The following is a 24,743-nucleotide window of genomic DNA, read 5'->3' on the forward strand; positions in this document are numbered from 1 at the left end:
AGCTAGCTTCTAGCCTAGTGTGCGATATGCAATGCGAGCTCCCCGTAATGAACAGTGTCGACGAGTGTCCTGACGAGAAGGCACTATGCCAGGCTAAATTGCTAACCCTAACCCTAACCCAGGCTAAATTGTTATGGATGTATCAAAATGAATGCCAATAGAAAACAGCTTAAACAAACGCAAGTGCAGCTAGTTTGCTGTTATTCTGGCTGCAGAGGTCGTGACTGTGTTACTCGTAGCTAGTTGGCTAGCTAGATAGCAAGCAGTGGTAAGAACGATGCCAGCGAGCATCGACACGGAACATATAGAACGAACACCTGGGTCGCGTCCTTAAATATAGAACTAATGGAACGAACGCCTGGGTTGCGTCCTTAAATATAGAACTAATGGAACGAACGACTGGGTCGCGTCCTTAAATATAGAACTAATGGAACGAACGACTGGGTCGCGTCCTTAATTATAGAACTAATGGAACGAACGACTGGGTCGCGTCCTTAAATATAGAACTAATGGAATGAACGACTGGGTCGCGTCCTTAATTATAGAACTAATGGAATGAACGACTGGGTCGCGTCCTTAATTATAGAACTAATGGAATGAACGACTGGGTCGCGTCCTTAAATATAGAACTAATGGAACGAACGACTGGGTCGTGTCCTTAAATATAGAACTAATGGAACTAACGACTGGGTCGCGTCCTTAAATATAGAACTAATGGAACGATGTGTCTTAAATATAGAACTAATGGAGCGATGTGTCTTAAATATAGAACTAATGGAATGAACGACTGGGTCACGTCCTTAATTATATAACTAATGGAACGATGTGTCTTAAATATAGAACTAATGGAACGAACGACTGGGTCGCGTCCTTAAATATAGAACTAATGGAACGAACGACTGGGTCGCGTCCTAAAAATAGAACTAATGGAACGAACACCTGGGTCGTGTCCTTAAATATAGAACTAATGGAGCGATGTGTCTTAAATATAGAACTAATGGAATGAACGACTGGGTCACGTCCTTAATTATAGAACTAATGGAACGAACGACTGGGTCGCGTCCTTAAATATAGAACTAATGGAACGAACGACTGGGTCGCGTCCTTAAATATAGAACTAATGGAACGAACGACTGGGTCGTGTCCTTAAATATAGAACTAATGGAATGAACGACTGGGTCGTGTCCTTAAATATAGAACTAATGGAACGAACGACTGGGTCGTGTCCTTAAATATAGAACTAATGGAATGAACGACTGGGTCGCGTCCTTAAATATAGAACTAATGGAACGAACGACTGGGTCGTGTCCTTAAATATAGAACTAATGGAACGAACGACTGGGTCGCGTCCTTAAATATAGAACTAATGGAACGATGTGTCTTAAATATAGAACTAATGGAGCGATGTGTCTTAAATATAGAACTAATGGAATGAACGACTGGGTCGCGTCCTTAATTATATAACTAATGGAACGATGTGTCTTAAATATAGAACTAATGGAACGAACGACTGGGTCGCGTCCTTAAATATAGAACTAATGGAACGAACGACTGGGTCGCGTCCTAAAAATAGAACTAATGGAACGAACACCTGGGTCGTGTCCTTAAATATAGAACTAATGGAACGATGTGTCTTAAATATAGAACTAATGGAGCGATGTGTCTTAAATATAGAACTAATGGAATGAACGACTGGGTCACGTCCTTAATTATAGAACTAATGGAACGAACGACTGGGTCGCGTCCTTAAATATAGAACTAATGGAACGAACGACTGGGTCGCGTCCTTAAATATAGAACTAATGGAACGAACGACTGGGTCGTGTCCTTAAATATAGAACTAATGGAACGAACGACTGGGTCGTGTCCTTAAATATAGAACTAATGGAACGAACGACTGGGTCGTGTCCTTAAATATAGAACTAATGGAACGAACGACTGGGTCGTGTCCTTAAATATAGAACTAATGGAATGAACGACTGGGTCGCGTCCTTAAATATAGAACTAATGGAACGAACACCTGGGTCGCGTCCTTAAATATAGAACTAATGGAACGAACACCTGGGTCGCGTCCTTAAATATAGAACTAATGGAACGAACGACTGGGTCGTGTCCTTAAATATAGAACTAATGGAACGAACGACTGGGTCGCGTCCTTAAATATAGAACTAATGGAACGAACGACTGGGTCGCGTCCTTAAATATAGAACTAATGGAACGAACACCTGGGTCGTGTCCTTAAATATAGAACTAATGGAACGATGTGTCTTAAATATAGAACTAATGGAGCGATGTGTCTTAAATATAGAACTAATGGAACGAACGACTGGGTCGTGTCCTTAATTATATAACTAATGGAACGATGTGTCTTAAATATAGAACTAATGGAACGAACGACTGGGTCGTGTCCTTAAATATAGAACTAATGGAACGAACACCTGGGTCGTGTCCTTAAATATAGAACTAATGGAACGATGTGTCTTAAATATAGAACTAATGGAGCGATGTGTCTTAAATATAGAACTAATGGAACGAACGACTGGGTCGTGTCCTTAATTATAGAACTAATGGAGCGAACGACTGGGTCGTGTCCCTAAATATAGAACTAATGGAATGAACGACTGGGTCGTGTCCTTAAATATAGAACTAATGGAATGAACGACTGGGTCGTGTCCTTAATTATAGAACTAATGGAACGATGTGTCTTAAATATAGAACTAATGGAATGAACGACTGGGTCGCGTCCTTAAATATAGAACTAATGGAATGAACGACTGGGTCGCGTCCTTAAATATAGAACTAATGGAACGAACGACTGGGTCGTGTCCTTAAATATAGAACTAATGGAATGAACGACTGGGTCGCGTCCTTAAATATAGAACTAATGGAGCGAACGACTGGGTCGCGTCCTTAAATATAAAACTAATGGAGCGAACGACTGGGTCGTGTCCTTAAATATAGAACTAATGGAACGAACGACTGGGTCGCGTCCTTAAATATAGAACTAATGGAATGAACGACTGGGTTGCGTCCTTAATTATAGAACTAATGGAACGAACACCTGGGTCGTGTCCTTAAATATAGAACTAATGGAACGATTTGTCTTAAATATAGAACTAATGGAATGAACGACTGGGTCGCGTCCTTAAATATAGAACTAATGGAATGAACGACTGGGTCGCGTCCTTAATTATAGAACTAATGGAACGAACGACTGGGTCGCGTCCTTAAATTTAGAACTAATGGAACGAACGACTGGGTCGCGTCCTTAATTATAGAACTAATGGAACGAACGACTGGGTCGCGTCCTTAAATATAGAACTAATGGAACGAACGACTGGGTCGCGTCCTTAAATATAGAACTAATGGAACGATGTGTCTTAAATATAGAACTAATGGAACGAACGACTGGGTCGCGTCCTTAAATAAAGAACTAATGGAATGAACGACTGGGTCGCGTCCTTAAATATAGAACTAATGGAATGAACGACTGGGTCGCGTCCTAAAAATAGAACTAATGGAATGAACGACTGGGTCGCGTCCTAAAAATAGAACTAATGGAGCGAACGACTGGGTCGCGTCCTTAATTATAGAACTAATGGAATGAACGACTGGGTCGCGTCCTTAATTATAGAACTAATGGAATGAACGACTGGGTCGCGTCCTTAAATATAGAACTAATGGAACGAACGACTGGGTCGCGTCCTTCAATATAGAACTAATGGAATGAACGACTGGGTCGCGTCCTTAATTATAGAACTAATGGAACGAACGACTGGGTCGCGTCCTTAAATATAGAACTAATGGAACGAACGACTGGGTCGCGTCCTTAAATATAGAACTAATGGAACGAACGACTGGGTCGCGTCCTTAAATATAGAACTAATGGAATGAACGACTGGGTCGCGTCCTTAAATATAGAACTAATGGAACGAACACCTGGGTCGCGTCCTTAATTATAGAACTAATGGAAAGAACGACTGGGTCGCGTCCTTAAATATAGAACTAATGGAACGAACGACTGGGTCGCGTCCTTAAATATAGAACTAATGGAACGAACGACTGGGTCGCGTCCTTAAATATAGAACTAATGGAATGAACGACTGGGTCGCGTCCTGAAATATAGAACTAATGGAACGAACGACTGGGTCGCGTCCTTAATTATAGAACTAATGGAACGAACGACTGGGTCGCGTCCTTAAATATAGAACTAATGGAATGAACGACTGGGTCGCGTCCTTAATTATAGAACTAATGGAATGAACGACTGGGTCGCGTCCTTAATTATAGAACTAATGGAATGAACGACTGGGTCACGTCCTTAAATATAGAACTAATGGAATGAACGACTGGGTCGCGTCCTTAAATATAGAACTAATGGAACGATGTGTCTTAAATATAGAACTAATGGAGCGATGTGTCTTAAATATAGAACTAATGGAATGAACGACTGGGTCGCGTCCTTAATTATATAACTAATGGAACGATGTGTCTTAAACATAGAACTAATGGAACGAACGACTGGGTCGCGTCCTTAAATATAGAACTAATGGAACGAACGACTGGGTCGCGTCCTAAAAATAGATCTAATGGAACGAACACCTGGGTCGTGTCCTTAAATATAGAACTAATGGAACGATGTGTCTTAAATATAGAACTAATGGAGCGATGTGTCTTAAATATAGAACTAATGGAACGAACGACTGGGTCGTGTCCTTAATTATATAACTAATGGAACGATGTGTCTTAAATATAGAACTAATGGAACGAACGACTGGGTCGTGTCCTTAAATATAGAACTAATGGAATGAACGACTGGGTCGCGTCCTTAAATATAGAACTAATGGAATGAACGACTGGGTCGCGTCCTTAAATATAGAACTAATGGAACGAACGACTGGGTCGCGTCCTTAAATATAGAACTAATGGAACGAACGACTGGGTCGCGTCCTTAAATATAGAACTAATGGAATGAACGACTGGGTCGCGTCCTTAAATATAGAACTAATGGAATGAACGACTGGGTCGCGTCCTTAAATATAGAACTAATGGAACGAACGACTGGGTCGCGTCCTTAAATATAGAACTAATGGAACGAACGACTGGGTCGCGTCCTTAAATATAGAACTAATGGAACGAACGACTGGGTCGCGTCCTTAAATATAGAACTAATGGAATGAACGACTGGGTCGCGTCCTTAAATATAGAACTAATGGAATGAACGACTGGGTCGCGTCCTTAAATATAGAACTAATGGAACGATGTGTCTTAAATATAGAACTAATGGAGCGATGTGTCTTAAATATAGAACTAATGGAATGAACGACTGGGTCGCGTCCTTAATTATATAACTAATGGAACGAACAACTGGGTCGCGTCCTAAAAATAGAACTAATGGAACGAACACCTGGGTCGTGTCCTTAAATATAGAACTAATGGAACGATGTGTCTTAAATATAGAACTAATGGAGCGATGTGTCTTAAATATAGAACTAATGGAACGAACGACTGGGTCGTGTCCTTAATTATATAACTAATGGAACGATGTGTCTTAAATATAGAACTAATGGAACGAACGACTGGGTCGTGTCCTTAAATATAGAACTAATGGAATGAACGACTGGGTCGCGTCCTTAAATATAGAACTAATGGAATGAACGACTGGGTCGCGTCCTTAAATATAGAACTAATGGAACGAACGACTGGGTCGCGTCCTTAAATATAGAACTAATGGAACGAACGACTGGGTCGCGTCCTTAAATATAGAACTAATGGAATGAACGACTGGGTCGCGTCCTTAAATATAGAACTAATGGAATGAACGACTGGGTCGCGTCCTTAAATATAGAACTAATGGAACGAACGACTGGGTCGCGTCCTTAAATATAGAACTAATGGAACGAACGACTGGGTCGCGTCCTTAAATATAGAACTAATGGAACGAACGACTGGGTCGCGTCCTTAAATATAGAACTAATGGAACGAACGACTGGGTCACGTCCTAAAAATATAACTAATGGAACGAACACCTGGGTCGCGTCCTTAAATATAGAACTAATGGAACGAACGACTGGGTCGCGTCCTTAAATATAGAACTAATGGAACGAACACCTGGGTCGTGTCCTTAAATATAGAACTAATGGAACGATGTGTCTTAAATATAGAACTAATGGAGCGATGTGTCTTAAATATAGAACTAATGGAACGAACGACTGTGTCGTGTCCTTAATTATATAACTAATGGAACGATGTGTCTTAAATATAGAACTAATGGAACGAACGACTGGGTCGTGTCCTTAAATATAGAACTAATGGAACGAACACCTGGGTCGCGTCCTTAAATATAGAACTAATGGAACGAACACCTGGGTCGTGTCCTTAAATATAGAACTAATGGAACGATGTGTCTTAAATATAGAACTAATGGAGCGATGTGTCTTAATTATAGAACTAATGGAATGAACGACTGGGTCGCGTCCTAAAAATAGAACTAATGGAATGAACGACTGGGTCGTGTCCTTAAATATAGAACTAATGGAACGAACGACTGGGTCGCGTCCTAAAAATAGAACTAATGGAACGATGTGTCTTAAATATAGAACTAATGGAACAAACGACTGGGTCGCGTCCTTAATTATAGAACTAATGGAATGAACGACTGGGTCGCGTCCTTAAATATAGAACTAATGGAACGAACGACTGGGTCGCGTCCTTAATTATAGAACTAATGGAATGAACGACTGGGTCGCGTCCTTAAATATAGAACTAATGGAGCGAACGACTGGGTCGCGTCCTTAATTATAGAACTAATGGAATGAACGACTGGGTCGCGTCCTTAATTATAGAACTAATGGAATGAACGACTGGGTCGCGTCCTTAAATATAGAACTAATGGAACGAACGACTGGGTCGCGTCCTTAAATATAGAACTAATGGAATGAACGACTGGGTCGCGTCCTTAATTATAGAACTAATGGAACGAACGACTGGGTCGCGTCCTTAAATATAGAACTAATGGAATGAACGACTGGGTCGCGTCCTTAATTATAGAACTAATGGAACGAACGACTTGGTCGTGTCCTTAATTATAGAACTAATGGAATGAACGACTGGGTCGTGTCCTTAAATATAGAACTAATGGAACGAACGACTGGGTCGCGTCCTAAAAATAGAACTAATGGAACGATGTGTCTTAAATATAGAACTAATGGAACAAACGACTGGGTCGCGTCCTTAAATATAGAACTAATGGAGCGAACGACTGGGTCGTGTCCTTAATTATAGAACTAATGGAACGAACGACTGGGTCGTGTCCTTAATTATAGAACTAATGGAGCGATGTGTCTTAAATATAGAACTAATGGAACGATGTGTCTTAAATATAGAACTAATGGAACAAACAACTCTAGCATCCAAAAGATGAGAAAGTATGCATTTATAAAAAATGTAATATCAATGAAATGTCTTTATTTTAATGTCTGCTTTAGTATTGTTTTCTTTGGTAACTGTGGTATAAGTGGGATAAACGCCTCCATTCTGTACATTACCTCATTCTGGCCCTGTGTAGCTCAATTGGTAAAGCATGGCGCTTGCAACGCCAGGGTTGTGGGTTCGATTCCCACGGGGGGCCAGTATGAAAATGTATGCACTCACTAACTGTAAGTTGCTCTGGATAAGAGCGTCTGCTAAATGACTAAAATGTAAAAATGTTATAGCATTCAACCCACATGATGCATAGTGCATTTAATGTTTTAAAAAATTATCGAAATCGAAAACCGTGATTATTTTTTAAATAATAGAACCGAAACCGAACCGACCACAAAAAGCACTAATCGCTCAGCACTACCAGGCGCACCAGTTTGAGTGTGTCAAGAACTGCAACGCTGCTGGGTTTTTCACACTCAACAGTTTCCTGTGTGTATCAAGAATGGTCCACAACCCAAAGGACATCCAGCCAACTTGACACAACTGTGGGAAGTATTGGAGTCAACATGGGTCAGCATCCCTGTGGAACAATTTCGACCCCTTGTAGAGTCCATGCCCCGATGAATTGAGGTTGTTCTGACGACAAAAGGGGGTGCAACCCAATATTAGGAAAGTGTTCCTAATGTTTTGTACACTCAGTGTAACCCTAATTCCCAGTGTCTCCTAACAAAACTGTTTATTCCAGCGATCAAGAACCAGGTGACAGGCCAATATATCCTGAACGGCAGAGGAGAAGAGGCTCGCTCCCGGAGCTTCATAGACCTGGGAGTGGAGTGGGATTACATTATAGAACATGACGAAGAGACACTATACACTGACGGACCCTTACACGACGCCGTGGTCGTCCTGGTAACTATCACACACACGCACGCCGTGGTTGTTCTAGTAAAGATTATTTTAGCCTCATTCCTAATTTGTCAAAATGGTGTTACCAAGCAACATGTTTAATTTGTTTGGTAGTGATGTGCTTTCGGGTACCGTAGCACCTTCATACAGTATCTGTAAGGTCCCTCAGTCTAGCAGTGACTTTCAAACACAGATTCAACCACAAAGACCAGGGAGGTTTTCCAATGCCTCGCAAAGAAAGGCTCCTATTGGTAGCTGGGTAAACAAAAAAGCAGACATTGAATGTCCCTTTGAGCATGGTGAAGTTATTAATTACACTTTGGATGTTGTATCAATACACCCAGTCACTACAAAGATACAAGCATCCTTCCTAACTCAGTTGTCGGAGAGGAAGGAAACTACTCAGGGATTTCACCATGAGGCCAATGGTGACTTTAAAACAGTTACAGAGTTTAATGGCTGTGATAGGAGAAAACTGAGGATGGATCAACAACATTGTAGTTACTCCACAATACTAACCTAAATGACAGTGAAAAGAAGGAAGCCTGTACAGAATAAAATATTCCAGAACATGCATCCTGTTTGCAATAAGGCACTAAAGTAAAACTGCAAAACAATGTAGTAAAGAAATTACATTTGGCAAGAAATTAACTTTTATGTCCTGAATACAAAGTGTTATGTTTGGGCAAATCCAATACAACACATTACTGAGTACCACAATTACTATTTTCAAACATGGTGGTGGTTGCATCATGTTATGGGTATGCTTGTCATCGGCAAAGACTAGGTAGTTTTTTTTACTATGAAAAGAAACAGAATAGAGCTAAGCACAGGCAAAATCCTAGAGGAAAACCTGGTTCAGTCTGCTTTCCACAGACACTGGGAGACAAATTCACCTTTCAGCAGGACAATAACCTAAAACACAAGACCAAATCTACACGAGTTGCTTACCAAGACGACATTGAATGTTCCTGAGTGGCCTAGTTACAGTTTGGACTTAAATCGGCTTGAACATCTTTGGCAAGACTTGAAAATGGCTGTCTAGCAATGATCAACAACCAACATGACAGAGCATGAATAATTTTTTTAAAGAATAATGTGCAAATATTCTAAAATCCAGGTGTGCAAAGCTCTTAGAGACTTACCCAGAAAGCTGCAATCGCTGCAAAAGGGGATTCTAGGGGTGTGAATACTTAATGTAAATTTGATATTTCTGTATTTCATTTTCAATAAATGTGCAAGATTTATAAAAACATGTTTTCACTATGTCATTATGGGGTATTGTGTGTAGATGGGTGAGAAAATCCATTTTGAACTCAGGCTGTAACACAACAAAATGTGGAATAAGTCAAGGGGTCATCAGTCATCCCGAGTGCCACTAGAGATCCTGGTTCGAATCCAGACTCTGTCGTAGCCGGCCGTGACCGGGAGACCCATGGGGCGGCGCACAATTGGCCCAGGGTAGGGTAGGGGAGGGGATGGCCGGCAGGGATGTTGGTAGATCATGGCGTTTGCAACGCCAGGGTTGTGGGTTCGATTCCCACGGGGGGCCAGTATGACAAAAAAATATAATGTATGCACTCACTAACTGTAAGTCGCTCTGGATAAGAGCATCTGCTAAATGACTAAAATGTACTGTAAAAATGTATGAATACTTTCTGAAGGCACTGTATATAAATCCTGTAATTGGTGACATGTTTTATTTCAAACCTAGACTTTCAAATAGCTTTTTTCCCCAACATGGGGACAATTGGGGGACCGACTCCCTAAGAAAAAATTTACTAAACAAAATGGTACATTGCAGGTTTTTTGGGCCTTCTTACCTTTCTAACAGTACTAAGCATGTGTTTGGTAGTATTCAATATAATGCGTTGGTTATAAAATGTACTTCATGAGGGTAGTATTCAATATAATGCGTTGGTTAGAAAATGTACTTCATGAGGGTAGTATCCAATATAATGCGTTGGTTAGAAAATGTACTTCATGAGGGTAGTATCCAATATAATGCGTTGGTTAGAAAATGTACTTCATGAGGGTAGTATCCAATATAATGCGTTGGTTAGAAAATGTACTTCATGAGGGTAGTATTCAATATAATGCGTTGGTTAGAAAATGTACTTCATGAGGGTAGTATTCAATATAATGCGTTGGTTAGGAAATGTACTTCATGAGGGTAGTATTCAATATAATGCGTTGGTTAGAAAATGTACTTCATGAGGGTAGTATTCAATATAATGCGTTGGTTAGGAAATGTACTTCATGAGGGTAGTATCCAATATAATGCGTTGGTTAGAAAATGTACTTCATGAGGGTAGTATCCAATATAATGCGTTGGTTAGAAAATGTACTTCATGAGGGTAGTATTCAATATAATGCGTTGGTTAGGAAATGTACTTAATGAGGGTAGTATTCAATATAATGCGTTGGTTAGAAAATGTACTTCATGAGGGTAGTATTCAATATAATGCGTTGGTTAGAAAATGTACTTCATGAGGGTAGTATTCAATATAATGCGTTGGTTAGAAAATGTACTTCATGAGGGTAGTATTCAATATAATGCGTTGGTTAGGAAATGTACTTCATGAGGGTAGTATCCAATATAATGCGTTGGTTAGAAAATGTACTTCATGAGGGTAGTATCCAATATAATGCGTTGGTTAGAAAATGTACTTCATGAGGGTAGTATTCAATATAATGCGTTGGTTAGGAAATGTACTTCATGAGGGTAGTATTCAATATAATGCGTTGGTTAGAAAATGTACTTCATGAGGGTAGTGTACAATATAATGCGTTGGTTAGGAAATGTACTTCATGAGGGTAGTATTCAATATAATGCGTTGGTTAGAAAATGTACTTCATGAGGGTAGTATCCAATATAATGCGTTGGTTAGAAAATGTACTTCATGAGGGTAGTATCCAATATAATGCGTTGGTTAGAAAATGTACTTCATGAGGGTAGTATTCAATATAATGCGTTGGTTAGGAAATGTACTTCATGAGGGTAGTATTCAATATAATGCGTTGGTTAGAAAATGTACTTCATGAGGGTAGTATTCAATATAATGCGTTGGTTAGAAAATGTACTTCATGAGGGTAGTATTCAATATAATGCGTTGGTTAGAAAATGTACTTCATGAGGGTAGTATTCAATATAATGCGTTGGTTAGAAAATGTACTTCATGAGGGTAGTATCCAATATAATGCGTTGGTTAGAAAATGTACTTCATGAGGGTAGTATCCAATATAATGCGTTGGTTAGAAAATGTACTTCATGAGGGTAGTATTCAATATAATGCGTTGGTTAGGAAATGTACTTCATGAGGGTAGTATTCAATATAATGCGTTGGTTAGAAAATGTACTTCATGAGGGTAGTATTCAATATAATGCGTTGGTTAGAAAATGTACTTCATGAGGGTAGTATCCAATATAATGCGTTGGTTAGAAAATGCCACCAGAGGAGGTCAGAGTTAAGAGGTTTTAAGGTCTGTCAGAAAAACACACCTGTTAGAGGATGTGTTGTCCCAGAGCCTGTTAGAGAGGACATGTTGTCTCAGAGCCTGTTAGAGAGGACATGTTCTCTCAGAGCCTGTTAGAGGATGTGTTGTCTCAGAGCCTGTTAGAGGATGTGTTGTCCCAGAGCCTGTTAGAGAGGACATGTTGTCTCAGAGCCTGTTAGAGGATGTGTTGTCTCAGAGCCTGTTAGAGGATGTGTTGTCTCAGAGCCTGTTAGAGGATGTGTTGTCTCAGAGCCTGTTAGAGAGGACATGTTGTCTCAGAGCCAGTTAGAGAGGACATGTTCTCTCAGAGCCTGTTAGAGGATGTGTTGTCTCAGAGCCTGTTAGAGGATGTGTTGTCCCAGAGCCTGTTAGAGAGGACATGTTGTCTCAGAGCCTGTTAGAGGATGTGTTGTCTCAGAGCCTGTTAGAGGATGTGTTGTCTCAGAGCCTGTTAGAGGATGTGTTGTCTCAGAGCCTGTTAGAGAGGACATGTTGTCTCAGAGCCAGTTAGAGAGGACATGTTCTCTCAGAGCCTGTTAGAGGATGTGTTGTCTCAGAGCCTGTTAGAGGATGTGTTGTCCCAGAGCCTGTTAGAGAGGACATGTTGTCTCAGAGCCTGTTAGAGGATGTGTTGTCTCAGAGCCTGTTAGAGGATGTGTTGTCCCAGAGCCTGTTAGAGAGGACATGTTGTCTCAGAGCCTGTTAGAGAGGACATGTTGTCTCAGAGCCTGTTAGAGGATGTGTTGTCCCAGAGCCTGTTAGAGGATGTGTTGTCTCAGAGCCTGTTAGAGGATGTGTTGTCTCAGAGCCTGTTAGAGGATGTGTTGTCTCAGAGCCTGTTAGAGGATGTGTTGTCTCAGAGCCTGTTAGAGGACATGTTGTCTCAGAGCCTGTTAGAGGATGTGTTGTCTCAGAGCCTGTTAGAGGATGTGTTGTCTCAGAGCCTGTTAGAGGATGTGTTGTCTCAGAGCCTGTTAGAGAGGACATGTTGTCTCAGAGCCTGTTAGAGGATGTGTTGTCTCAGAGCCTGTTAGAGAGGACATGTTGTCTCAGAGCCTGTTAGAGAGGACATGTTGTCCCAGAGCCTGTTAGAGAGGACATGTTGTCTCAGAGCCTGTTAGAGAGGACATGTTGTCTCAGAGCCTGTTAGAGAGGACATGTTGTCCCAGAGCCTGTTAGAGAGGACATGTTGTCTCAGAGCCTGTTAGAGAGGACATGTTGTCTCAGAGCCTGTTAGAGAGGACATGTTGTCTCAGAGCCTGTTAGAGGATGTGTTGTCTCAGAGCCTGTTAGAGGATGTGTTGTCTCAGAGCCTGTTAGAGGATGTGTTGTCTCAGAGCCTGTTAGAGGATGTGTTGTCTCAGAGCCTGTTAGAGGACATGTTGTCTCAGAGCCTGTTAGAGAGGACATGTTGTCTCAGAGCCTGTTAGAGAGGACATGTTGTCCCAGAGCCTGTTAGAGAGGACATGTTGTCTCAGAGCCTGTTAGAGAGGACATGTTGTCTCAGAGCCTGTTAGAGAGGACATGTTGTCTCAGAGACTGTTAGAGGATGTGTTGTCTCAGAGCCTGTTAGAGGATGTGTTGTCTCAGAGCCTGTTAGAGGATGTGTTGTCTCAGAGCCTGTTAGAGAGGACATGTTGTCTCAGAGCCTGTTAGAGAGGACATGTTGTCTCAGAGCCTGTTAGAGGATGTGTTGTCTCAGAGCCTGTTAGAGGATGTGTTGTCTCAGAGCCTGTTAGAGGATGTGTTGTCTCAGAGCCTGTTAGAGGATGTGTTGTCTCAGAGCCTGTTAGAGGATGTGTTGTCTCAGAGCCTGTTAGAGAGGACATGTTGTCTTACAGCCAGTTAGAGAGGACATGTTGTCTCACAGCGTGTTAGAGAGGACATGTTGTCTCACAGCCTGTTAGAGAGGACATGTTGTCTTATAGCCAGTTAGAGAGGACATGTTGTCTTACAGCCAGTTAGAGAGGACATGTTGTCTTATAGCCAGTTAGAGAGGACATGTTGTCTTATAGCCAGTTAGAGAGGACATGTTGTCTCACAGCGTGTTAGAGAGGACATGTTGTCTTATAGCCAGTTAGAGAGGACATGTTGTCTCACAGCGTGTTAGAGGGGACATGTTGTCTTATAGCCTGTTAGAGAGGACATGTTGTCTTATAGCCAGTTAGAGAGGACATGTTGTCTTATAGCCAGTTAGAGAGGACATGTTGTCTTATAGCCAGTTAGAGAGGACATGTTGTCTTATAGCCAGTTAGAGAGGACATGTTGTCTTATAGCGTGTTAGAGAGGACATGTTGTCTTATAGCCTGTTAGAGAGGACATGTTGTCTTATAGCCAGTTAGAGAGGACATGTTGTCTTATAGCCAGTTAGAGAGGACATGTTGTCTTATAGCCAGTTAGAGAGGACATGTTGTCTTATAGCCAGTTAGAGAGGACATGTTGTCTTATAGCCAGTTAGAGAGGACATGTTGTCTTATAGCCTGTTAGAGAGGACATGTTGTCTTATAGCCAGTTAGAGAGGACATGTTGTCTTATAGCCAGTTAGAGAGGACATGTTGTCTTATAGCCAGTTAGAGAGGACATGTTGTCTTATAGCCAGTTAGAGAGGACATGTTGTCTTATAGCCAGTTAGAGAGGACATGTTGTCTTATAGCCAGTTAGAGAGGACATGTTGTCTTATAGCCAGTTAGAGAGGACATGTTGTCTTATAGCCAGTTAGAGAGGACATGTTGTCTCACAGCGTGTTAGAGAGGACATGTTGTCTCACAGCGTGTTAGAGAGGACATATTGTCTTATAGCCAGTTAGAGAGGACATGTTGTCTTATAGCCAGTTAGAGAGGACATGTTGTCTCACAGCCTGTTAGAGAGGACATGTTGTCTTATAGCCAGTTAGAGAGGACATGTTGTCTCACAGCGTGTTAGAGAGGACATGTTGTCTCACAGCGTGTTAGAGAGGACATGTTGTCTTATAGCCAGTTAGAGAGGACATGTTGTCTTATAGCCAGTTAGAGAGGACATGTTGTCTTATAGCCAGTTAGAGAGGACATGTTGTCTCACAGCGTGTTAGAGAGGACATGTTGTCTTATAGCCAGTTAGAGAGGACATGTTGTCTTATAGCCAGTTAAAGAGGACATGTTGTCTTATAGCCAGTTAGAGAGGACATGTTGTCTTATAGCCAGTTAGAGAGGACATGTTGTCTTACAGCCTGTTAGAGAGGACATGTTGTCTCACAGCGTGTTAGAGAGGACATGTTGTCTTATAGCCAGTTAGAGAGGACATGTTGTCTTACAGCCAGTTAGAGAGGACATGTTGTCTTATAGCGTGTTAGAGAGGACATGTTGTCTTATAGCCAGTTAGAGAGGACATGTTGTCTTATAGCCAGTTAGAGAGGACATGTTGTCTTATAGCCAGTTAGAGAGGACATGTTGTCTCACAGCGTGTTAGAGAGGACATGTTGTCTTATAGCCAGTTAGAGAGGACATGTTGTCTTACAGCCAGTTAGAGAGGACATGTTGTCTTACAGCCTGTTAGAGAGGACATGTTGTCTCACAGCGTGTTAGAGAGGACATGTTGTCTTACAGCCAGTTAGAGAGGACATGTTGTCTCACAGCCTGTTAGAGAGGACATGTTGTCTTATAGCCAGTTAGAGAGGACATGTTGTCTCACAGCGTGTTAGAGAGGACATGTTGTCTTATAGCCAGTTAGAGAGGACATGTTGTCTTACAGCCTGTTAGAGAGGACATGTTGTCTCACAGCGTGTTAGAGAGGACATGTTGTCTTATAGCCAGTTAGAGAGGACATGTTGTCTTATAGCCAGTTAGGGAGGACATGTTGTCTTATAGCCAGTTAGAGAGGACATGTTGTCTTATAGCCAGTTAGAGAGGACATGTTGTCTCTCAGCCTGTTAGAGAGGACATGTTGTCTCACAGCGTGTTAGAGAGGACATGTTGTCTTATAGCCAATTAGAGAGGACATGTTGTCTTATAGCCAGTTAGGGAGGACATGTTGTCTTATAGCCAGTTAGAGAGGACATGTTGTCTTATAGCCAGTTAGAGAGGACATGTTGTCTCACAGCCAGTTAGAGAGGACATGTTGTCTCACAGCGTGTTAGAGAGGACATGTTGTCTCACAGCCTGTTAGAGGGGACATGTTGTCTTATAGCCAGTTAGAGAGGACATGTTGTCTTACAGCCAGTTAGAGAGGACATGTTGTCTTACAGCCTGTTAGAGAGGACATGTTGTCTCACAGCGTGTTAGAGAGGACATGTTGTCTTATAGCCAGTTAGAGAGGACATGTTGTCTTATAGCCAGTTAGAGAGGACATGTTGTCTTATAGCCAGTTAGAGAGGACATGTTGTCTCACAGCGTGTTAGAGAGGACATGTTGTCTTATAGCCAGTTAGAGAGGACATGTTGTCTTACAGCCAGTTAGAGAGGACATGTTGTCTTACAGCCTGTTAGAGAGGACATGTTGTCTCACAGCGTGTTAGAGAGGACATGTTGTCTTACAGCCAGTTAGAGAGGACATGTTGTCTCACAGCCTGTTAGAGAGGACATGTTGTCTTATAGCCAGTTAGAGAGGACATGTTTTCTCACAGCGTGTTAGAGAGGACATGTTGTCTTATAGCCAGTTAGAGAGGACATGTTGTCTTACAGCCTGTTAGAGAGGACATGTTGTCTCACAGCGTGTTAGAGAGGACATGTTGTCTTATAGCCAGTTAGAGAGGACATGTTGTCTTATAGCCAGTTAGAGAGGACATGTTGTCTTATAGCCAGTTAGGGAGGACATGTTGTCTTATAGCCAGTTAGAGAGGACATGTTGTCTTATAGCCAGTTAGAGAGGACATGTTGTCTTATAGCCAGTTAGAGAGGACATGTTGTCTCTCAGCCTGTTAGAGAGGACATGTTGTCTCACAGCGTGTTGGAGAGGACATGTTGTCTTATAGCCAGTTAGAGAGGACATGTTGTCTTATAGCCAGTTAGGGAGGACATGTTGTCTTATAGCCAGTTAGAGAGGACATGTTGTCTCACAGCCAGTTAGAGAGGACATGTTGTCTCACAGCGTGTTAGAGAGGACATGTTGTCTCACAGCCTGTTAGAGAGGACATGTTGTCTTATAGCCAGTTAGAGAGGACATGTTGTCTTACAGCCAGTTAGAGAGGACATGTTGTCTTATAGCCAGTTAGAGAGGACGTGTTGTCTTATAGCCAGTTAGAGAGGACATGTTGTCTTATAGCCAGTTAGAGAGGACATGTTGTCTTATAGCCAGTTAGAGAGGACATGTTGTCTCACAGCGTGTTAGAGAGGACATGTTGTCTCACAGCGTGTTAGAGAGGACATGTTGTCTTATAGCCAGTTAGAGAGGACATGTTGTCTTATAGCCTGTTAGAGAGGACATGTTGTCTTATAGCGTGTTAGAGAGGACATGTTGTCTTATAGCCAGTTAGAGAGGACGTGTTGTCTTATAGCCAGTTAGAGAGGACATGTTGTCTTATAGCCAGTTAGAGAGGACATGTTGTCTTATAGCCAGTTAGAGAGGACATGTTGTCTCACAGCGTGTTAGAGAGGACATGTTGTCTCACAGCGTGTTAGAGAGGACATGTTGTCTTATAGCCAGTTAGAGAGGACATGTTGTCTTATAGCCTGTTAGAGAGGACATGTTGTCTTATAGCCAGTTAGAGAGGACATGTTGTCTTATAGCCTGTTAGAGAGGACATGTTGTCTTATAGCCAGTTAGAGAGGACATGTTGTCTTATAGCCTGTTAGAGAGGACATGTTGTCTTATAGCCTGTTAGAGAGGACATGTTGTCTCACAGCCTGTTAGAGAGGACATGTTGTCTCACAGCGTGTTAGAGAGGACATGTTGTCTTATAGCCAGTTAGAGAGGACATGTTGTCTTATAGCCAGTTAGAGAGGACATGTTGTCTTATAGCCAGTTAGAGAGGACATGTTGTCTTACAGCCAGTTAGAGAGGACATGTTGTCTCACAGCGTGTTAGAGAGGACATGTTGTCTCACAGCCTGTTAGAGAGGACATATTGTCTTACAGCCAGTTAGAGAGGACATGTTGTCTTACAGCCAGTTAGAGAGGACATGTTGTGTCACAGCGTGTTAGAGAGGACATGTTGTCTCACAGCGTGTTAGAGAGGACATGTTGTCTTATAGCCAGTTTGAGAGGACGTGTTGTCTTATAGCCAGTTAGAGAGGACATGTTGTCTTATAGCCAGTTAGAGAGGACATGTTGTCTTATAGCCAGTTAGAGAGGACATGTTGTCTCACAGCGTGTTAGAGAGGACATGTTGTCTCACAGCGTGTTAGAGAGGACATGTTGTCTTATAGCCAGTTAGAGAGGACATGTTGTCTTATAGCCTGTTAGAGAGGACATGTTGTCTTATAGCCAGTTAGAGAGGACATGTTGTCTTATAGCCTGTTAGAGAGGACATGTTGTCTTATAGCCTGTTAGAGAGGACATGTTGTCTCACAGCCTGTTAGAGAGGACATGTTGTCTCACAGCGTGTTAGAGAGGACATGTTGTCTTATAGCCAGTTAGAGAGGACATGTTGTCTTATAGCCAGTTAGAGAGGACATGTTGTCTTATAGCCAGTTAGAGAGGACATGTTGTCTTACAGCCAGTTAGAGAGGACATGTTGTCTCACAGCGTGTTAGAGAGGACATGTTGTCTCACAGCCTGTTAGAGAGGACATATTGTCTTATAGCCAGTTAGAGAGGACATATTGTCTTATAGCCAGTTAGAGAGGACATATTGTCTTATAGCCAGTTAGAGAGGACATGTTGTCTCACAGCGTGTTAGAGAGGACATGTTGTCTCACAGCGTGTTAGAGAGGACATGTTGTCTCACAGCCTGTTAGAGAGGACATGTTGTCTTATAGCCAGTTAGAGAGGACATGTTGTCTTATAGCCAGTTAGAGAGGACATGTTGTCTTACAGCCAGTTAGAGAGGACATGTTGTCTTATAGCCAGTTAGAGAGGACATGTTGTCATATAGCCTGTTAGAGAGGACATGTTGTCTTATAGCCAGTTAGAGAGGACATGTTGTCTTATAGCGTGTTAGAGAGGACATGTTGTCTTATAGCCAGTTAGAGAGGACATATTGTCTCACAGCGTGTTAGAGAGGACATGTTGTCTTATAGCCAGTTAGAGAGGACATGTTGTCTTATAGCCTGTTAGAGAGGACATGTTGTCTTATAGCCAGTTAGGGAGGACATGTTGTCTTATAGCCTGTTAGAGAGGACATGTTGTCTTATAGCCAGTTAGGGAGGACATGTTGTCTTATAGCCTGTTAGAGAGGACATGTTGTCTCACAGCGTGTTAGAGAGGACATGTTGTCTTATAGCCAGTTAGAGAGGACATGTTGTCTCACAGCGTGTTAGAGAGGACATGTTGTCTTATAGCCAGTTAGAGAGGACATATTGTCTTATAGCCAGTTAGAGAGGACATGTTGTCTCACAGCGTGTTAGAGAGGACATGTTGTCTCACAGCGTGTTAGAGAGGACATGTTGTCTCACAGCCTGTTAGAGAGGACATGTTGTCTTATAGCCAGTTAGAGAGGACATGTTGTCTTATAGCCAGTTAGAGAGGACATGTTGTCTTACAGCCAGTTAGAGAGGACATGTTGTCTTATAGCCAGTTAGAGAGGACATGTTGTCATATAGCCTGTTAGAGAGGACATGTTGTCTTATAGCCAGTTAGAGAGGACATGTTGTCTTACAGCGTGTTAGAGAGGAAATGTTGTCTTATAGCCAGTTAGAGAGGACATGTTGTCTCACAGCGTGTTAGAGAGGACATGTTGTCTCACAGCCTGTTAGAGAGGACATGTTGTCTTATTCTGTTAGAGAGTACGTATTGACTCAGTCTGTTAGAGAGGACGTATTGACTCAGTCTGTTAGAGAGGACGTATTGACTCAGTCTGTTAGAGAGGACGTATTGTCTCATTCTGTTAGAGAGGACGTATTGACTCAGTCTGTTAGAGAGGACGTATTGACTCAGTCTGTTAGAGAGGACGTATTGACTCAGTCTGTTAGAGAGGACATATTGTCTTATAGCCTGTTAGAGAGGACATGTTGTCTTATAGCCAGTTAGAGAGGACATGTTGTCTCACAGCGTGTTAGAGAGGACATGTTGTCTCACAGCGTGTTAGAGAGGACATGTTGTCTCACAGCGTGTTAGAGAGGACATGTTGTCTCACAGCCTGTTAGAGAGGACATGTTGTCTCACAGCGTGTTAGGGAGGACATGTTGTCTTATAGCCAGTTAGAGAGGACATGTTGTCTTACAGCCAGTTAGAGAGGACATGTTGTCTTACAGCCTGTTAGAGAGGACATGTTGTCTCACAGCCTGTTAGAGAGGACATGTTGTCTTACAGCCAGTTAGAGAGGACATGTTGTCTCACAGCCTGTTAGAGAGGACATGTTGTCTTATAGCCAGTTAGAGAGGACATGTTGTCTCACAGCGTGTTAGAGAGGACATGTTGTCTTATAGCCAGTTAAAGAGGACATGTTGTCTTATAGCCAGTTAGAGAGGACATGTTGTCTTATAGCCAGTTAGAGAGGACATGTTGTCTTACAGCCTGTTAGAGAGGACATGTTGTCTCACAGCGTGTTAGAGAGGACATGTTGTCTTATAGCCAGTTAGAGAGGACATGTTGTCTTACAGCCAGTTAGAGAGGACATGTTGTCTTATAGCGTGTTAGAGAGGACATGTTGTCTTATAGCCAGTTAGAGAGGACATGTTGTCTTATAGCCAGTTAGAGAGGACATGTTGTCTTATAGCCAGTTAGAGAGGACATGTTGTCTTATAGCCAGTTAGAGAGGACATGTTGTCTTACAGCCAGTTAGAGAGGACATGTTCTCTTACAGCCTGTTAGAGAGGACATGTTGTCTCACAGCGTGTTAGAGAGGACATGTTGTCTTACAGACAGTTAGAGAGGACATGTTGTCTCACAGCCTGTTAGAGAGGACATGTTGTCTTATAGCCAGTTAGAGAGGACATGTTGTCTCACAGCCTGTTAGAGGGGACATGTTGTCTTATAGCCAGTTAGAGAGGACATGTTGTCTTACAGCCAGTTAGAGAGGACATGTTGTCTTACAGCCTGTTAGAGAGGACATGTTGTCTCACAGCGTGTTAGAGAGGACATGTTGTCTTATAGCCAGTTAGAGAGGACATGTTGTCTTATAGCCAGTTAGAGAGGACATGTTGTCTTATAGCCAGTTAGAGAGGACATGTTGTCTCACAGCGTGTTAGAGAGGACATGTTGTCTCACAGCGTGTTAGAGAGGACATATTGTCTTATAGCCAGTTAGAGAGGACATGTTGTCTTATAGCCAGTTAGAGAGGACATGTTGTCTCACAGCCTGTTAGAGAGGACATGTTGTCTTATAGCCAGTTAGAGAGGACATGTTGTCTCACAGCCTGTTAGAGAGGACATGTTGTCTTATAGCCAGTTAGAGAGGACATGTTGTCTTATAGCCAGTTAGAGAGGACATGTTAACTTTCACTGCTATGCGGATGACACACAGCTGTACATTTCAATGAAGCATGGTGAAGCCCCAAAATTGCCCTCGCTAGAAGCCTGTGTTTCAGACATAAGGAAGTGGATGGCTGAAAACTTTTTACTTTTAAACTCGGACAAAACAGAGATGCTTGTTCTAGGTCCCAAGAAACAAAGAGATCTTCTGTTAAATCTGACAATTAATCTTGATGGTTGTAAAGTCGTCTCAAATAAAACTGTGAAGGACCTAGGCGTTACTCTTGACCCTGATCTCTCTTTTGACGAACATATCAAGACTGTTTCAAGGACAGCTTTTTTCCATCTACGTAACATTGCAAAAATCAGAAATTTTCTGTCCAAAAATGATGCAGAAAAATTAATCCATGCATTTGTTACTTCTAGGTTAGACTACTGCAATGCTCTATTTTCCGGCTACCCGGATAAAGCACTAAATAAACTTCAGTTAGTGCTAAATACGGCTGCTAGAATCCTGACTAGAACCAAGAAATTTGATCATATTACTCCAGTGCTAGCTTCCCTACACTGGCTTCCTGTTAAGGCAAGGGCTGATTTCAAGGTTTTACTGTTAACCTATAAAGCGTTACATGGGCTTGCTCCTACCTATCTTTCCGAGTTGGTCCTGCCGTACATACCAATACGTACGCTACGGTCACAAGACGCAGGCCTCCTAATTGTCCCTAGAATTTCTAAGCAAACAGCGGGAGGCAGGGCTTTCTCCTATAGATCTCCATTTTTATGGAACAGTCTGCCTACCCATGTGAGAGACGCAGACTCGGTCTCAACCTTTAAGTCTTTACTGAAGACTTATCTCTTCAGTAGGTCATATGATTGAGTGTAGTCTGGCCCAGGAGTGTGAAGGTGAACGGAAAGGCTGGAGCAACGAACAGCCCTTGCTGTCTCTGCCAGGCCGGTTCCCCTCTCCACTGGGGTTCTCTGCCTCTAACCCTGTTGCAGGGGCTGAGTCACTGGCTTGCTGGTGCTCTTTCATGCCGTCCCTGGGAGGGGTGCGTCACTTGAGTGGGTTGAGTTACTGACGTGATCTTCCTGTCTGGGTTGGCGCCCCCCCCTTGGTTTGTGCTGTGGTGGAGACCTCTGTGGGCTATACTCGGCCTTGTCTCAGGATTGTAAGTTGGTGGTTGGGGATATCCCTCTAGTGGTGCGGGGGCTGTGCTTTGGCGGAGTGGGTGGGGTTATATCCTTCCTGTTTGGCCCTGTCCGGGGGTTTCTTCGGATGGGGCCACAGTGTCTCCGGACCGCTCCTGTCTCAGCCTCCAGTATTTATGCTGCAGTAGTTTATGTGTCGGGGGGCTGGGGTTAGTTGGTTATACCTGGAGTACTTCTCCTGTCTTATCCAGTGTCCTGTGTGAATTTAAGTATGCTCTCTCTAATTCTCTCGTTCTCTCTTTCTCTCTGAGAACCTGAGCCCTAGGACCATACGTCAGGACTACCGGGCATGATGACACCTTGCTGTCCCCAGTCCGCCTGGCCTTGCTGCTATTCCAGTTTCAACTGTTCTGCCTGCGGCTACGAAACCCCTACCTGTCCCAGACCTGCTGTTTTCAACTCTTAATGATCGGCTATGAAAAGCCAACTGAGAGACCTGAGCCCTAGGACCATACGCCGGGACTACCGGCCGTGGTGACTCCTTGCTGTCCCCAGTCCGCCTGGCCTTGCTGCTATTCCAGTTTCAACTGTTCTGCCTGCGGTTATGGAACCCCTACCTGTCCCAGACCTGCTGTTTTCAACTCTTAATGATCGGCTATGAAAAGCCAACTGAGATTTATTCCTGATTATTATTTGACCATGCTTGTCACTTATGAACATTTTTGAACATCTTGGCATGGTTCTGTTATAATCTCCACCCGGCACAGCCAGAAGAGGACTGGCCACCCCTCATAGCCTGGTTCCTCTCTAGGTTTCTTCCTAGGTTTTGCCTTTCTAGGGAGTTTTTCCTAGCCACCGTGCTTCTACACCTGCATTACTAGCTGTTTGGGGTTTTAGGCTGGGTTTCTGTACAGCACTTCGAGATATTAGCTGATGTAAGAAGGGCTATATAAAATAAAATTGATTGAATTGATTGATTGATGTTGTCTTATAGCCAGTTAGAGAGGACATGTTGTCTTATAGCGTGTTAGAGAGGACATGTTGTCTTATAGCCAGTTAGAGAGGACATGTTGTCTTATAGCCAGTTAAAGAGGACATGTTGTCTTATAGCCAGTTAGAGAGGACATGTTGTCTTATAGCCAGTTAGAGAGGACATGTTGTCTTACAGCCTGTTAGAGAGGACATGTTGTCTCACAGCGTGTTAGAGAGGACATGTTGTCTTATAGCCAGTTAGAGAGGACATGTTGTCTTATAGCCAGTTAGAGAGGACATGTTGTCTTATAGCCAGTTAGAGAGGACATGTTGTCTCACAGCGTGTTAGAGAGGACATGTTGTCTTATAGCCAGTTAGAGAGGACATGTTGTCTTACAGCCAGTTAGAGAGGACATGTTGTCTCACAGCGTGTTAGAGAGGACATGTTGTCTTACAGCCAGTTAGAGAGGACATGTTGTCTCAAAGCCTGTTAGAGAGGACATGTTGTCTTATAGCCAGTTAGAGAGGACATGTTGTCTCACAGCGTGTTAGAGAGGACATGTTGTCTTATAGCCAGTTAGAGAGGACATGTTGTCTTATAGCCAGTTAGAGAGGACATGTTGTCTCACAGCGTGTTAGAGAGGACATGTTGTCTTATAGCCAGTTAGAGAGGACATGTTGTCTTATAGCCAGTTAGAGAGGACATGTTGTCTTATAGCCAGTTAGAGAGGACATGTTGTCTTATAGCCAGTTAGAGAGGACATGTTGTCTTATAGCCAGTTAGAGAGGACATGTTGTCTTATAGCGTATTAGAGAGGACATGTTGTCTTATAGCCTGTTAGAGAGGACATGTTGTCTTATAGCCAGTTAGAGAGGACATGTTGTCTTATAGCCAGTTAGAGAGGACATGTTGTCTTATAGCCAGTTAGAGAGGACATGTTGTCTTATAGCCAGTTAGAGAGGACATGTTGTCTTATAGCCTGTTAGAGAGGACATGTTGTCTTATAGCCAGTTAGAGAGGACATGTTGTCTTATAGCCAGTTAGAGAGGACATGTTGTCTTATAGCCAGTTAGAGAGGACATGTTGTCTTATAGCCAGTTAGAGAGGACATGTTGTCTTATAGCCAGTTAGAGAGGACATGTTGTCTTATAGCCAGTTAGAGAGGACATGTTGTCTTATAGCCAGTTAGAGAGGACATGTTGTCTTATAGCCAGTTAGAGAGGACATGTTGTCTTATAGCCAGTTAGAGAGGACATGTTGTCTCACAGCGTGTTAGAGAGGACATGTTGTCTCACAGCGTGTTAGAGAGGACA

The 24,743-nt window shown here is 42.6% G+C and overlaps 1 protein-coding gene across 1 annotated transcript in view; it reads left to right on the top strand.

Annotated features, from left to right (window-relative positions):
• The window catches only part of LOC311117303 (A disintegrin and metalloproteinase with thrombospondin motifs 3-like), a gene marked incomplete at both ends in the record, with an annotated part of 289,214 nt that overhangs the window by 202,583 nt on the left and 61,888 nt on the right, over nt 1-24,743 (top strand). The window contains one exon of the mRNA XM_084192269.1: nt 8,171-8,334. Coding sequence (XP_084048395.1) covers nt 8,171-8,334 — 164 coding nt within the window. The remainder of the gene's footprint in view (nt 1-8,170; nt 8,335-24,743) is intronic.

This window comes from Coregonus lavaretus (genome assembly GCF_964263955.1).
Source record: "Coregonus lavaretus genome assembly, contig: HAP1_SCAFFOLD_473, whole genome shotgun sequence".
Lineage (NCBI taxonomy): Eukaryota > Metazoa > Chordata > Actinopteri > Salmoniformes > Salmonidae > Coregonus > Coregonus lavaretus.